We start from the raw sequence: 16189 nt of genomic DNA, 5'->3' as shown, positions 1-16189 counted from the left end.
TAAATGTATTTGCACTAAACTTAACTTGGTAAGGTTTTGTGTTTTTGCAGTTATAAGTCATAAAAGCAGCAGTAGGAGCCGATCAGCATTGCATTTGAAGCAAATAATTTCAGGAATTATTGACATCATAAAGTAAATACATCATAAAGTTTTTGATTTTAGAGTTAAAAACGCAGCAGTTGTTTGTTTGTGGTGATTGAATCAGCAGCTGCTTTAAAGATAATGAAAACAGTGAATGATTCAAAGAGATCCGCGTCATTTCGGCGCATTTAAATGATTTACAACGTCACAATTTGAGTTTTTGTCTTTGTCAGAGTACCAGCAGATAAACACAGTCATTCAAAGAGAAATAAGACTTTTTCAGCGTATTTCATTTTCTTGTTGCGAACTGGACCGCAGGTTCTTGAACTGCGAAAACTATCAATATTCCGCTAATGTCGAAAAAAACCTTTCGTAATTGCATCTTAAGTAAGATGCGCAATTAAAATCACGCTTGAATACGTTTGTTTACGTGATACGTCATTAAAAAACATGACGCAATCTTCCTCCAACTACTGCCTGTCCTGTTCTTCTTCGTGGTTTGCGCCAACTCCAACATCCGGTTCCTTATCGTGTGAATCGGAAAAAGTGTTTCTATTGCAGTTTTATTAAATAAGCTGAAAGAAAAGAAAAAAAAACACCCTAAACCTTTAATCGAAAACTTATTTTTTCTAAACTGCCGTGTTCATTTTCTAAATGTCAAATCGCGAAAATGGAAACGCAGGTCGTGCTGAAACTCCTCCGTCTTAAAGAGACAGTGTGAAACTGATGCATCACCGAGTCCAGTTTCTGCATTAACATGTAATTATAACAATCACAAGTTCTGGTTCCCAGAAATGAACATGTTTTGATCCGAAATGTGTGAATTATGTCTTCCTGTTATCTTGTTCAGATGCATTTATTCATATTTTTGTTTAATTATTTTCAAACTTTACTTTTAACACTTCGTTCAGCATCTAAAGCAGAAAACATTCAACAAACTTTGGTCCAATTTAAAATCCAGGGAAAGGAAATCTGATAGTTTAGATGCCAAACCGAGTGATGAGGGTTTTTTTTTTTTTTTTTTTTGTGAAATAAATGTAAACTGTGATTTAAAATAATCTATTTTTAACCCTCCTATTAGCATCTTTTTGATTCCTTTTAAAGGTTTATTTACAAAATCAACACACCAAGTCAAACCAAATAACTGCCTAATTTAGAAATGTTCAACATTTAATCTCTGGAGTTTTATTATAATTATTATTTCCAGATGTTTTGTGTTTAATTCTATTTATAAAATGTTAATTTAGGAGAATCAAGTCCAAGTATTTATAAGTATTGCATAAATGTTTGTTCAGATTTATATAAAAAAGTGAAATAGTCCTGCACTGCTTGAACAAGAACACAACATCTTTAAAAAATACTTTCTGTAAAATGATTGTGATTTAGTGACAAAATATTCACTTGGTTGGGTTTTATTTTCTGTTTTCATTCCTCATAAATCATGAAATAACAGCAAAACTCAAAATCTTACCAAGTATTTTAGATCTAGTTTCTGGAGCAAATATATTAGTGCAGCAGAAATAAGATAAAAACTTTATCAAGAAAGAGGAGCTGGAGCTAATCACTTAATATTGATTTTAATAAAGCGTTTTACATTTTAAATTATTTCACTTAAGATATTTATAAGGGAAATAATCTGCCGATGGAACTAGTGTTTATTTTAAATATTAAGGAATTACTGGCTTAGAACAAGCTCCTGTATCTTAATGAAAAGTTAATTGAAAGTTATTTTTGTTTGATTTCAAGAGTATCAAGATATTTGCTCCAGAAACCAGACCAAAACTATTTGGTAAGGTTTTGTGTTTTTTTTTTTTTCAGTCCATTGTGTTACTTCATAATTTATGGGGAATAAAAACAGACAATAAAACCAAACCAGGTGGATATTTTGTCACTAAATATCCGTAATTCTTAGCAGGAGCCATAATATCAGTGTTTTGTTTTAAAACCAAACATTTCCAGGCTTTGGCTAAACATGAGCATAAATATTTGTCCTGTTGCTAAATGGGACGGAAACAGGAGAACGAGCCTGGATCAGTTTAGGACGTGTTGCAGCTGCATGCTGTCTGCAGGACAGGCCTGCAAAGCCAAACGTCAACAGGCAGCGCTGGTGGCCTACTTAGAGCCGCTAGACAGGTTCAGGAGACATTTCAGGAAAAAGACAGGCGTGGTTCTTCTTCAAATCCCATCCGTTTTAGGGCCGCTGTAGATATGAAAAAAGAAGAGTTTCTGCCAAAAACATCTGAAATTTTGAGACAAAGCTGAGAAATTTTACAGAAAAATTAGGAAATTTCTGAGTTTTAAAAGTCAGAAATTTGCTAGAAAAACTTCAGGAGGTTTTGAAATTAATCTTAGAAATTTTCTAGAAAAAAAAAAACATTTCTTAGTTTCAAGTAAAAAAAGTTCAGGCTTTAAAAAAAAGTTTTTTTCCAGTAAATTTCCAAGTGTTTTTTGTAAATTTTTGTCTTTACAAAATTTGAAATTTTAGTCTCAAAATCTTAGATTTTCTTTCTAGCAAAACGTCAACTTTTCAAACTCAGCAATTTCCACGTGTTTTCAAGAAACTTCTGAGATTAACGGCAACATCTCAGATTGTTTTCTAGCAAGATTTTAACTTTTCAAGCTCTGAAATTTCAACATTTTTTCTTGAACATTTCTGAGCTTAATCTCAAAATTTAAATGTTTTTCTAGCCATTTTTGACTTTACAAACTAACAAATATAGTAGTTTTTTAATTAAATGTACTATTTCCTGGCAGAAATTCACTTCTCTTCCTCCTGTGCCTGCAGTGGCCATAACAGGCATTTATATGCAAGTTAAATATAAGCAAAACCCAAACATTGTCTCTGTCCTGGTTCGGTGTCCTCTGCTGCAGAGGCCCAGTCTGTGACGTGCCAGCAGGTCAGAGGTGACACGGCGTCCAGCTCGGTCGCCAGCTGGTCCTCAGGTTTTATGTTGGCCTTCTGCAGAGCCGCCATGCTGAGAAGAAGCCGGAGCGGCAAAACTCGACATGTGGCCTGGAGCGAAACCCGGCAGGACGCAGATGTCATGGCAGCTGCCGACAGGGAGGAGTGGGACAGCCAATCAGTGACTCAGGTGAGGCAGCAGAGGAAAACATGCTAAATAGGGAACATTTCTTTCAGCTTTTCCATTATTTGAATTTGAAAAATATTGTTTTGCACAACATAAAGTTGTGCAAAACAATAAAACAGACTGGTGGCCACACTTATGCAAATGCACTAATACCATAGCTGGGTAGTAACTAGTTACATTTATTTAATTACATGAGTAACTTTAAAAAAAACTTTTAGGAGTATTTTTATTATGCTGCACTTTTTGCTTTCAGTAATTTTATTTTGAAGTATCTCTACTCTTTTACTCTTACTTGAGTAAAATTTCTGGATTTTCCTCCCACTGAATGTTTTAACTAAAAACTCACCAGACACAGAGTCACACCTGCAGGTTTTGTTGTTAAAAAGTTCACGCAGTAGTTCGGGTTTGAACCCGGAGCCTGCAGGGACACAACAAACCTGTTTCTTACTCTTCTGTTGGATTCCTGCCTGTTGGCAAAATCACAAAAATGCTGAATGCAAGCCTGAATCTGCTCTGCTGGGACGAACACCTTCAGACTCACATCGAATTGTTTGTTTCTCTCCAGATCGGCGACCTGGACTCTGACATGGATCAGCTGGTTGGAACCGGAGCCGGAGAGGTTGTGGTTCTGCCCTTTGCTGCACTGGGGAAGCGGGAATCATTCTCCATCTGTGAGCCGCAGGAGGAGCTGAACCCGAGTTTATGGGCCGCTGACGACAGGGAGGAGGACCAGGGTGAGCCGCACTGCAGAAAACCAGCACTGAGCATGTAAACAAAGCTGGAACACAAAACTCATGATTTATTCAGCTAAATGTGTTTTTACTCACCATATCTCACTCCATCTGTCTGGACGTCATTCAGTTTATGCTAACATAAATGGATTTGGAGCATTTTACTCCTTTTGTTCAGGAGGATCACAATAACACATTTTACTGGATGATAACATGATAGATGTTATTGCAATAAACGATAATTATGTCACTGCAGAGTTGGGTAATAAATAGTTATATTAAATCAATTACCTTTACATGAATAACTTGTTTTATTCTTTTTTTTACTTTTAGGAGTATTTTACTATGCTGTACTTTTAATAAAATTACTAAAGTAATTTAATTATGAAGTATTTTTACTCTTACTTGAGTAAAATTCCTGAATTTTCTTCCCAGTGAATGAAAAACAAACATCTTTTAACCAAAACTTCACCAGACACAGACCTGCAGGTTTTGTTAGTTTCATAAGTTTTTTATTGTAAGAAATTGAATTGGAACATTTTTTTTGGTCTGATTTTATTTTTTTGTTAGTTATCTGAATTATCGTCATTTTGGTTCTTAAAATACCAAAAGTTTGAATTAACTTTATATTTTGGTCCATCTGATGATGTAATGTTTAACTTTTAAGATAATCTGATCAGTTACTCAGTTCTTGAGGAGCAGTGACGCACGGTGAGGTTCATAGCTGGTGAGGCACCGACTTAATTATAACCGGATTTACAAATCTAGACCCCTGAATGTTATTGTTTACTTAAGGAAATTTCGCGCATGGTACAATGCTGGAGGGCAAAAAGATTATTCTTTAACATGTGATGCTTTGCCGCGCCGCCGCCGCAGAATAATGCCGTTATCTCAATCTAACTTAGACATGTAATATTATTAATTACGTGCTGTGCTTAACAGCAAAGGGAGAAACCGTTAAGTACATCTCAAAACCATGTCTAATCACAAAATTTCAAGTAAATTATTTCTTATTAGACGAAGCTCAGAGCACTAAATGTTTCCAAAGTTAGCAAAAATGCTACATAGCTAAACAAAAAATTAGCTTCTCTATTAGCGGATTAGCAGAAGTGTGCCCAAAATTTGGGCATAAATAAATTAGAAGATTTGAAATTGTTTAACATTTAACTTTACGGTTTTTAAAGTTGCAGTATCGTGTAAAATCACTTTTTAAAACTTTTCATCAGATTATAATGTTATTCCCTCATCAAAAACAAGATATTTTTGTACAGTTCTGGTTTAATTTGTGCTCCTCAGTTCATATTTTCCTGTCAGCGATTAATCGATTACTAAATTAGTTAAGGATTATTTCATTTACTGATTAATCACGATTAATCCGATTAATTGTTTCAGGTTTAAATAGAATCCTTATTAAATCTTGCGCATTCTTCTCATTAATGTAACACATTTGTGTCTTAAATAATTCGTAGACCTCCGTTGTAGTGGAGCTCTGGTTTTGAGAACTGGTAGAATAAAACGCGTTCTTCTTCTTCTCTTCTCAGTTTTTGACTGGGTTTGGGACGAGCGCTGCAAGTCGTCCGGCGCCTCCCTGAGCTGCAACGACAGGAAGGTGAGCTTCCACTCGGACTACAGCTGCGGCACGGCCGCCATCCGCGGCAACAGGGAGCTTTCAGAGGGCCAGCACTACTGGGAGGTGAAGATGACTTCTCCTGTCTACGGAACCGACATGGTCAGTTTCTTTAAATCGGTTAAAATCTGAACCTAGTTCGTGTATGGACCCGATCCCGCCCCATTTCCCTGCAGGGGGGGAAAAAAACTGCTAGCAGACAGATGATGATTAGCATATGTTTTAGTTGTCAAATTGTCGATGTAACGCGCTAAATCTAAGTGTACGCCTGATATTTAAAATGTAAATGGACGCAGGGCTTTGCTACTAATTTTCTACACTATTACAACTAGATAACAAGGTCCGGAAAGACTTTTAACTAAGAAAAAATAGCGAGGGAGAGGGAAGTAGGTCAGTTATGCTAGCTTGACAACCGTAACATGTAGATGTGATGTGTAATTAGGTGTTTTGGTTCAGTTAAAAATCGTTTAAAAAGGCGACCTACACACAGTGGCGCAACTGCACATTATTCAGGTGGATGCGAAAACATAAATCCCTCTGCGCCTCTGCCTACACACCAACTCTGACAGATCATCACTACTGCAGGTGTTTAAATTAGCTAATCAACCGCCGCTGTGTTAGCTTAGCTAATAGCAGGGTAGCTAATCTACCACAGCGATCAGTTATTAATAATATTAGGTATTAGATGATCTGTTGACACAAAATCCCAATAATGTGACTCTATATGAAAACTTTTGCAAGACGCTGAATACTGATTTATCTTCTGTCTGTTCTCTGCAGATGGTTGGGGTCGGAACCTCTGAGGTGAACCTGGATAAGTTCAAGTTCAGCTTTGGCAGCCTGTTGGGCCACGATGAGGACAGCTGGGGCCTCTCATACACAGGTTAGACCTCTTCCTGTTCAAATGTCTGGATTTTTACCTCTATGAGCCAATTTTAAACCAAAAACGATGTTTGTTTGAAGGTCTGCTCCAACACAAAGGAGACAAAGTGAAGTTCTCCCCTCGGTTCGGTCAAGGCTCGGTCATAGGAGTTCACCTGGACACCTGGCACGGCACTTTGACCTTCTACAAGAATCGGCACTGCATAGGTAACGGTTGAAGAAAGCAGCCATTGTAGCTCTGATTTAAGGTTTAAATGGCATAAATAACGGGGGACGGTCTGCTGCCGTAGCAAAATGGTTCCCGTCTTTATGAAACTGAAATATGAACCAGATCAAATGTGGGGTTCCTCAAGGCCACGTAGTCGGGCCACTTTTATTCAGTATATCAGAGACACCATCCCAGACTCGTTAAGAACTGCAGCATGTCTTAATGATATGCAGAGCCGGCCCAAAGCGTAAGCAAAGTGTGTTAAAATGCTTGAATCTGAAGAAAGGCTACAGATCTAGAGCTTTAATATTTGTTTACTGTGAAATCTATCAAATTTAATTCAGTCGCTTCAGCAGTGGTGAACACCGCCAATGCTAATATTGTTACAATATATTAGTTACCTAAAAATGCATTTTTACCTAAAAATGCTATATATAAAGTTACAAAGTTATTTAATACACATATTACTGCCCCTCTAAATGAATTGGAAAGTTGGATTTTGTTAAAGTGCAAAGAGTAATCTCTGTAGCTTGATTGTTCTGTTAGCATAGCTGCATAAAGTTATTGTTTACTTTGGTAGTTTCAGTGTTTGCTGTGTTTGGTCTCTGTTCCTCTGAATAATTTATGAAGCTAAACACATAAATGCCTTGCTTACAGGTGTGGCTGCTACCAGGCTGCAGAGCAAGAAGTTCTACCCCATGGTTTGCTCCACGGCCGCTAAGAGCAGCATGAAGGTGGTGTGCGCCTGCTTCGCGCCGACCTCCCTGCAGTACCTCTGCTGCGCCCGGCTGCGCCAGATGTTGCCCAGTTGCCCTGATGTGGTCGACGCGTTGCAGCTGCCTCCGGGCCTGCGCACCGTCCTGCAAAGTCAACTGGACTGGGTGTTCGCCCTCAGCAGCGGCCCAGACCGGTCCGAGGACGATGACTGTATGCAGACAAGCGTGCCTTCCAGCCCAAGTGCCTGCGCCGAGCCGGCGCCTCAGGATCGGCCCGCAGCATGCCACTGTCCGCCGACTCCGCCGAGCAGCGACTACGACAGCTGCTGCTCTGACCCGGAGGATTATCAGTGCAAACGATGCCGCTGGACGTGACCCACTTGCGTTTGTGCTGCAAAGCTTATTCTACTTCTGCCATGTCAAATTTCACTACACTGCAAAAACACAAAATCTTAACAAGTATTTTTGGTCTAGTTTCTACTGCAAATATCTTAGTTCACTTGAAATGATTAAAACTAACTTACAAGCAACTTTTCAGTAAAATACAAGAACTTGTTTTCATAAGTCAATAATTCATTAGTATTGATGAATAATTACTAGCTCCACTGGCAGATAAATTAACTTATAACATGGGGAAAAGTCTTGTAAATGAAATAATCTGCCAGTGGAACTAGAACTGGGTTGCTAGGTAACGACTGGGCTTGGCTAGGGTTGCTAGGTAACAGCACCAGTGGAACCAGAACTTTTTCATCATTAAGGAATTACTGACTTAAAATAAGCTCCTATACTTTGCTGAAAAGTTCTTTGTAAGTCAGTTTTGTCTTATTTCAAATGTACTGAGGCATTTACAAACTGGACCTCAAATGCTTTGTAATATTTTGTGTTTTTGCAGTGACTTACCAAAAAACTGATCATTTTTGGTCTAGTTTCTAGTGCAAATATCTTCGTGTACTTGAAAGAAGACAAAACTAACCTAAATGCAACTTTTCAGCAATATAGCGGCTTGTTTTTGTCAGTAATTCCTTAATGTTGATGGAAAAAGTTCCACTGCCAGATTATTTAACGTGTAACCAAACATTTTTCCTTTGACAGGTAAAATAATCTGCAAATTAAACTTTCACTTTGACTTATTAAAACAAACTCCTATATCTTGCTGAAAAGTTGTTTTATTTCAAGTGATATTTGCAGTAGAAACTAGACCAAAAATACTTGGTAACATTTTGTTTTTTTGCAGTGATCTAGTCGATGTTTAACAGCATCCATAGGCCTGTCACCACAATAAAGTTTGCTAGATGCTAAATTATCCCAGAAGTTATTGCGATAAACAATAATATTGTGTTTAAAGACCATTTTCAAGTAATATAATAGCAATAATAATCCAAGAACACATTCTCAAAGTTCAGTAAACTTTAAATTCTGATAAACATTTAACACTAGAACTGGAAGACATTTTAAATATGCAAAATAAATAAACAAAACAACAAATAAAATGAATTATCAAGTTTCTGCAAACAAAATTATCCTTAAAAAAGAGGCTGAGACTTAAACACCAGACTGAAGACTTTTATCAGCCAGAAAGAGAGAAAAGAAAAAAATACTGCAAATGGAAATTATGGAGTTTAATTTGTCCTGTGATTGATTTGTTTATTGCAGCAGGCTTAACCTTCAGCTCCTGTTTCTCTTTATTTGAACATCCTGTTTTAGCCAGTTTGTATTTTTACTTAGATGTTATTTTTATCTTTAAAATGCCACTGCTAATGCCTTTGGAAAAGGCAGGTCGGATTTGAAAAAGCAAACCAGGAAACTTGTTGGTTATTCTCAGGGATAGACTGTTTATAATACTGTAAAAGTCTTTTTTTATAAGTGTGGTTTTTTTATCTGTCTTTGAACTGAATATCAGATGAAAATGTGCTGAAACTGTTTTTCTATTTATTGCTAAACATCTGATTGTGAACTTTCTTACAGTCCTGTAAAAATAAACAGAAAAATAATGAAGTTTTGTTTATAGTTTCAGTTTTTATTCACCAAGTTTTTGTACCTCTTGAACTTTTTCAAATGTTTTTCATATTACAATTACAAACCTCACTGTGTGTTAGTGTTACATTTCTACAAGTGTCTTAAGGCCATAGAAAAGTCCAAATTTGCTTGGAAAAACATTCAGAAATTTTGAGATTAATGTAAGAATTTTTTCAGAACAACTTTTTGACTTTTAAAACTCAAACATTTCCCAGTTTTTTTCCTAGAAAATTTTGAGATTAGATAAGATTTTTTTAGTAAGATCTTGGAAATTTCTGAGTTTCAATTTTTTTTTTTTACTTTCAAACCCAGGCACTTCACAGTTTTTATCTCAAAATGTTCTGAGATCAATCTCAAAATTTATTTTTTTTTCTAGGAAATTTTCAACTTTTCAAACTCAGAAAAAAGGGAGGAAAGAATTTCCGCCAAAAAATCCAGGAAATTTCTATGTACAATGACTCTAATGCTCTGTCATACTTGTTTACATTAAACCAGAGAAGCATTTTCTTTTCCATAAAACTGCTCCATGGTTTCCAGATTGGGCCGATCAGTCCAGAACCAGCTGAGGGTTTTCTGCGGTGAGGCTGCGGTACATTCTGGCTGAAATATCCGGTCCAACTCTTCTTTCTTTCCCTTCTGTTTTCACTGAGAGCCCAGCCAGAATGCTCTTCTTCTCCGTCTCGGAACCGGAGTTCTGGTAAGCCTTCGGGAGACACATGCAAAAGAAAACCGTTACGATCCTCCGAACCTCCGGGGTTTTGCTTCAACGGCGGTTTATTACCTGCAACAGGAGCCGCGGAGACGGGAAGGCCTCGGCCACAGCGGCGGCCACCGCCGGGCTCACCCTGTTCAGCTGCTGGATCTGCCGGACCCAGACGGCCCTCAGACCCGAACCGTCCCTCCCAACCCGGGCCCCGCCGGCCCACGAACCGTCCACGCAGAACGGCAGGTCCGCCCGCTCAGTCAGGAGTCTGTGAGGGGTCAGAGGTTAGTTAGCAACAGAAGCTAACGGGGGAAAAAAACTGAATTCGAGGAAAGATTTTTGTTAACTTGAATAAATAAAAACGATAATTAACGGGGAAATGTACAACTAACTGGAACTCTGTCCTGCGTTTATAAAATTAACTAAAACTTTCTGAAATTGTAATATTCGTTTTTGAAATTATTTTTTAGCCTTTCAAGCTACACTTGAAACGTAAACTGATAGTTTACGACAGCGGTTGGTAAATTACGGCACTCCTTGCGGCTGTTACCATAGACACGCTAGTACGTATTCATTACCTAAACGACGTACAACTTTTTGAATTCTGAACCTAAAAATTATCTAAAGTATAAAGAAACTAAAACTACCACTCTAATGAAAACTAAGCAATATTTAACTAATAAACTAACAAAAACACTCTTAAAACAAATGAATTTAACTGAATTAGACAAACAAAAAGTCAGATTTAAATAAAATAAAGTATAAAGAAAACCCCAAAACTATTTTAACCCTGCAATAAGATGAAAATTTGTTATGGTAAAAATGAAGACGCACTTAGAGGGGCGTTTTGACAAAGCCTTGGTGACGGCGCACACATGGTCAGTGATGTCCTGCCAGCTCTCCACGAAAACCACAGAGATATTTTTATAGAGCTGAAGGTAAACAAGAACCTAGGAAGTACTGAAGAGGATTAGTGTCAAAACAAAAATTTGTAAAAGTCTTACATTTTGCTCAGAATTATAATTCTGTGTCAGTCTATGTCAAAATCCAAATAAATAACCCAAAATTCTTAGGTGCTTGTCAGTTATGTGGCTAGTATGTGAAAATAATCATATAACTTGCACTTTATCTTCACAGAAAGCCTGTCCCAAATTTATTTGGTTAATTTGAGTTTTAAAACTATATTCTCCTGATGACATATGAACAATTTAAACAATTCTGATTCTGATATTTATGTCGGAATTCTAAAGAAAAAAAAAAGAACAGAATTCTAAGAAAAATTCAAAATTCTGAGAAAAAGCCAAAATTCTGAGTTTACAGTCAGCTTTCTGAGAAAGAACAGGAATTCTGAGAAAAAAAGTCTGATTTATTTAATTTTCTCAGTGGTCCCAATCCCTTTCTGTAAAAGTTCAATCCTGTGAATATTTAACGAGCTCAGAAAAACTAGAATCCTCAAACAGCAAACAAACCTCCTCCACATCCTGATCCTTCATCCCCAGTTTGGTCCGCAGCATCTGTTCTGGAAAATATTCCTTCATCCTGTTGGGAAAACCAGGAATGCTCGCATGAAAACGGATCTAATATGGAAATAAGTTAAAAATTACAATGGTCTATTAGGGCCACTGTAGATCGAAAGAAATTAGTAAATTTCCCCCAAATCACTTTTAGATTAATTTTTAGATTAATCTCAGAAATTTCCTGGGAATAAACTGACCAGTGATACGACTCAAAGTCCGTCACCAACATGGTGACCACCTTATTCCGGTTGAGACACTGCAAGAGGGGACTGAGGACCGTCCCCGTCTCCTCCCCATCGCTGTCCACCATCTACAGTCCAGAGTGGGGACAGCATGGCATCAAATGCATCTCCATTCAGACGTTTTTACACTTTTAGGAGCTTCATTACTTCTTTAACGGAGATCACAATGTCCACAAAGTCAGCAAGAGTCAAGACCAGAACCATCTGCTCCTCCTCCACACGGGCCTGACCGTCTTCTGCCTGCTGGGAAGTGTACAACTTTGTCAATGATGTAAAAACAACCCCATGATTTCGCAATTGTGGTATTAAATAAACACAATTAAAATCACGTGAAAACGACAAGTCATTACAAAACATCACCCTCTAACTACTTCCTGTTGAGTTCTTTATAGTTTCTGCCAGTAGCAATATCCAATTGTTGATCAATGGACTTGTGTGATGCAAAAAAAGTGTTTCCTTCACAGTTTTTTAAAATAAACCAATTTTGATATGACCAAATAAAAAACACCTCTTTCTAACGCAAAAACTTTTTATTCAAAAATTTCTTTTTTCCCCAAATTTGAACATTTTCATTAAGCAAATTTATTTTCGGAATTCCAACTTTCAGGTCAATGGAAACCCAGGTACTGACCTGAATGGACTTTTGGTGTGAGGCGGGAGCATCCTACCTGAGGCAGATCTCTGGTCCAGGTGATGCTGCGAGACAAACGCTGGCTCTCAACACTGAACCTCCACTCCAACATGGCCAGGGTGTCCAGCAAAATGTCTGAGCCGTCATGTTGGAGAAGGGCTGCGGAGGTCAAAGTTAGTTTTTACACAATATTTACAACTGAGTTGAGTTTATTGCAGAAAACCACAAGTTAAACTTTAATATTCATAGAGCAGAGAGAGAAGGAGGAGGAGCGGTGCATAGAAGGCGGGGCTAACCCCACCCAGGCGTTTTGGACATCTGAAAGGTTGCCATGGAGATTAAATGATTTCTCAAACATGCATGAAAGATTCAAGGCAATTCCCCAGGTATGTTTCTGATGAGTGAATAATATTAAAACATGATGTAAAACTCAACATAGTTGATTTTACAGGATACTGCCTCTTTAAAATCTTAAAAGCTAAATAATTAAAAAAATCTTCTAATTTATCTGCTGAAACCCAGTGGTGAGCACACTTCAGCTAACAATGGAGCAAATTTTTTGGTTTAGCACTTTAGCATTTTTTGTTAACTTTGAGAACGTATAGAGCAGATAGCTTCCCCTAAATTCATTTTTCAGAATAAATTTTAAAGGGCAATTTACTTGGCTGTTTTGTAAACTTCCACTAGAATAAAGTACAACATCTTTGTTAAAGTTTTGGTTCTTTATAATTAAGAATTCTTTAAGTAGTTAGCTGCTTATATTTACGCTCTCACTTTGAAGTCTGTATATATAACAGTTTGTTTCCTCTTGATCCGAAATGATAAACGTGGACTCTCAACACGTTTCTATAAATCACTGAAATAAATAAACTTGTCAGTGATATTTACTGAGGCGACCTGATGAATTAACCGCACAGACATTGATGGATGGAATCAGAATGTCCGACAGCACCTAAACGCATCACTCCGTACCTGGGTCTACACAGACAGTCAGGCTCTTGATGCAATTCTCTGGCCGGAGGCTCTTGAGGGTCTCCGCCGCCTCTCTCCTCCGCTGCTGCTCCCGCTTCCTTTCCTCCTTCTCCCGGGCTCTGGCGGCTCTCTGCCGCTCCCTCTCCTCCTTCCGCTCCTTGGCTTTCAGCCTGGCCTCCTCAATCTCCTCCCTGCTGCGGCGTTTGCGTGCCGGGCTCGGGGTGCCGCCGGATGCCTCCGGAGCAGATAGAGCGACTCTAGAGTCACTTTTAGCCGGTGAAGACGGCAGATCTGTGGGTTTTTCCTGGGAGCTGAGAGCCTCCGGTTCTCCTCTGCTGTCTGTTGTTTCTTTTTGATAGCTTTCATCGCGGTTTAATTCTGATTTCAGGTCGTGATCGCTGTCCTCTGATTCAGAAATCTCCCATGTTATAGCTCTGCGCAGGACAGACATTTCGTTTTTAAAGCAGAATCTGCATTCGTTAGCGTCTATGTTTGTTTAGCCGCTACGGAGTCAACCGAGGGACAAACCATCTAAAATGCGATACACCATTTTCTTCTTTTTTTTTTTGCAGTTGGTCAGAGCGATTAGTGGAGTGTGGATCGGGATATAAAAATATTTACCAGAATAAATAAGTAAATAAATTAAGAAAATAAAGATCATGTTTTGTGATCTTATTAGAAGGTTCTCCATTTTCCTCCATTCCCTTGGTCTTTGTTTCCCCAGTGGCATTAACAAAAAAAAGAAAGAAAGAAAAAACATGATTTAGAGACTTTAGAAACTCGTTCATTGCTTTGCTCAACTTTTCAACTTTCTAGAGATATCCAGCTGAAGTGTGGATTAGAAATCTTTAATTAGAAACGGCAGAAGGAGGTGGGACTCAGCAGCTGCTGTCACCAGGTGGACCACAAAACAGATTACACACCTGTTGTTCCATGGATTAGGACTGAGAACAGCGACCTAATCTGACGGGATGGCTGTTATAACCTGTTCAAGAAACACTGAGTTTAAGAGTTACCGATACTTAATAGGCTGGACGATCAAAATCAGTCACGTTTGTGAACAAAAACAAGGAATCTGACTTTGATTTAACATATAAACACATGCAAATATATTTTTAAAAAAGCCAAAATAATATTAAAAAAATAATAATTTTGCAAAAGAGAAAGACAAGGTTGAATTAGTGCAGGTACATTGATCTGGGCACTGACTAAAGTTTTCATCTACATAATTATTTAAAGGTTGTATTTCTGTTAATTACAACGATTTTTCTCTTATAGCTAATAAAAACATAACATTTCAGGTTAGAATTTCATAGTCTGATCAGATTAAGATTAAGTTTTTTGTTTGTTTTTTATTTACAAAAAACCCTAAATAAGTAAGGAATATTTAGAAAATATGCTTAACATTAACATTATCGGTGATGCTTTGGGCCCGTTTCTCCTTCAAACACCTTGTAAACCTGTTTGGAGTCCATGATATTTCACTTCCACTGAATAAAATAGCTAAAGCTAAAAAATAAAAAAATAAAATAAAAAGCTAGTGTGAGATTTTGGTACAGCAATAAAAAATAATTTTAATCACATTTATTTCACACCTTTACCAAATATACCAGAAACAGCATGTAAATACATAAATGTATCAAAATGTATCACATTGTTACTAATTACATGCAGTTTTTTAAATTTTGGCTCATTAAATTTATAAGAAAGTCATGTAAATTTATATTCCAGTTAATAATAAATATCCCATTTCTTTTGGCTTTGGTACAGCTTTTATTTTCACTCACATCTTGTAGAGAAATTGTAGAATTTGAATGACAGCTGTAATAAAGAGCTTCATCATAATAAAGCTAAACTTTTAATTAAAGCAGTGACTGTTCTAGTCAATTATGCAGTTCAAGAACAAAACGGTTCATTAAAACAAGAAATTAGGAAATAGGATGTGGAGACATTAATAGTGAATAAGATATTAGTTAAACAAAATAAATAAAGCAATTATTATTTAAAGGACATATGATTATAATAAGAATTTAGGTTGGGGTTTTTTTTTTAAAGGAAAATAGCACAATAGATGGCGATAATGTATCTTAACGTTGGATGTCTCCCACCAATAAAAACCACGAAGAAAATGCGCTTCGTTTACGTCATTGCAGAATTCCAAATAGCTGGATGCGTCATCAAGAATGCTATCAATGCTAACGGTTCCATCTACATGATATGTAGATCTGCGGTTAGCGACCGTCTCACACTGACGTTGATTTTGCCGACGTTAAACGTCTGCCGCAGCTGCAAACCGTAAACAACGAAGGATGTGAAGCATTTTTCTGTTTTATAGCAAACTTATTTTCTTTCAGTATGGCTCAAGCGGCGGAGAAAGGTCAGTTATGTTGATTGATTTTCTAAAATTATTCCTCATATAGCATTTTATGCTAAACCGCTGTTACTCGCAGCCCACAGGATCCAACACTTCCCTAAAAAATGGGTCAGTAAATGAGCCACTCAGCATTTTAGACATTAAAAACTCATGTGAATGTACTTTTCTATTATGTGTTAGTTTCTCTTTATTACAGCTGTCTGTCATAAAGAGAGCTGTAATTCACTTCATTTGACTCCATGGAGCCATTTCTACCCTCAGTCCAGTTAAATAAAACTCGTTTAGTGCTGAAAATGTCTCATGAACATTTAAAAAAAAAAAAAAAAAAAAAAAAAAAAAAAAGTTTTAATTTTTAAAAATTAAGTTTGTTGGAAATTTTTTTTTTTTTTTAAAAAAAAAA

At 37.2% G+C, this 16189-nt stretch overlaps 3 protein-coding genes across 4 annotated transcripts in view; 2 read left to right on the top strand and 1 right to left on the bottom strand.

Annotated features, from left to right (window-relative positions):
- The window catches only part of spsb3b (splA/ryanodine receptor domain and SOCS box containing 3b), a 14003-nt gene extending 6160 nt beyond the window's left edge, over positions 1 to 7843 (top strand). The window contains exons 2-7 of the mRNA XM_015032668.1: positions 3047 to 3173; positions 3736 to 3904; positions 5443 to 5630; positions 6309 to 6411; positions 6492 to 6617; positions 7276 to 7843. Of these exons, the coding sequence (XP_014888154.1) occupies positions 3047 to 3173; positions 3736 to 3904; positions 5443 to 5630; positions 6309 to 6411; positions 6492 to 6617; positions 7276 to 7709 (1147 nt within the window). The 3' untranslated portion in view covers positions 7710 to 7843. The remainder of the gene's footprint in view (positions 1 to 3046; positions 3174 to 3735; positions 3905 to 5442; positions 5631 to 6308; positions 6412 to 6491; positions 6618 to 7275) is intronic.
- A 1962-nt stretch (positions 7844 to 9805) lies between these two features.
- On the bottom strand, positions 9806 to 14474 carry eme2 (essential meiotic structure-specific endonuclease subunit 2). Of its 2 annotated transcripts, none has more exons than XM_015032666.1 (8): positions 13416 to 14474; positions 12481 to 12602; positions 11960 to 12052; positions 11768 to 11880; positions 11523 to 11592; positions 10888 to 11003; positions 10132 to 10321; positions 9806 to 10053 (listed from the first exon to the last, which is right to left on the bottom strand). In XM_015032666.1, the coding sequence occupies exons 1-8, from the start codon at positions 13864 to 13866 to the stop codon at positions 9898 to 9900; spliced, it is 1311 nt and encodes a 436-aa protein (XP_014888152.1). In that variant the 5' UTR covers positions 13867 to 14474; the 3' UTR covers positions 9806 to 9897. The 2 variants fall into 2 exon arrangements, with proteins under 2 accessions (XP_014888152.1, XP_014888151.1); XM_015032665.1 differs by having other exon boundaries at positions 11960 to 12055; positions 13416 to 14471.
- Positions 14475 to 15551: 1077 nt separating this feature from the next.
- mfsd1l (major facilitator superfamily domain containing 1-like) overlaps positions 15552 to 16189 on the top strand; it is a 10391-nt gene continuing 9753 nt past the window's right edge. Inside the window, exon 1 of the mRNA XM_015032664.1 lies at positions 15552 to 15792. Within this exon, the coding sequence (XP_014888150.1) occupies positions 15771 to 15792 (22 nt within the window). The 5' untranslated portion in view covers positions 15552 to 15770. The remainder of the gene's footprint in view (positions 15793 to 16189) is intronic.

The sequence above is a fragment of the Poecilia latipinna genome, unplaced genomic scaffold (genome assembly GCF_001443285.1).
Source record: "Poecilia latipinna isolate Pla-1442-1.1 unplaced genomic scaffold, P_latipinna-1.0 Scaffold247, whole genome shotgun sequence".
Taxonomy (NCBI): Eukaryota; Metazoa; Chordata; class Actinopteri; order Cyprinodontiformes; family Poeciliidae; genus Poecilia; species Poecilia latipinna.
Note: the sequence above shows the minus strand (reverse complement) of the source record. Positions and strands in the feature narration are given on the sequence as shown.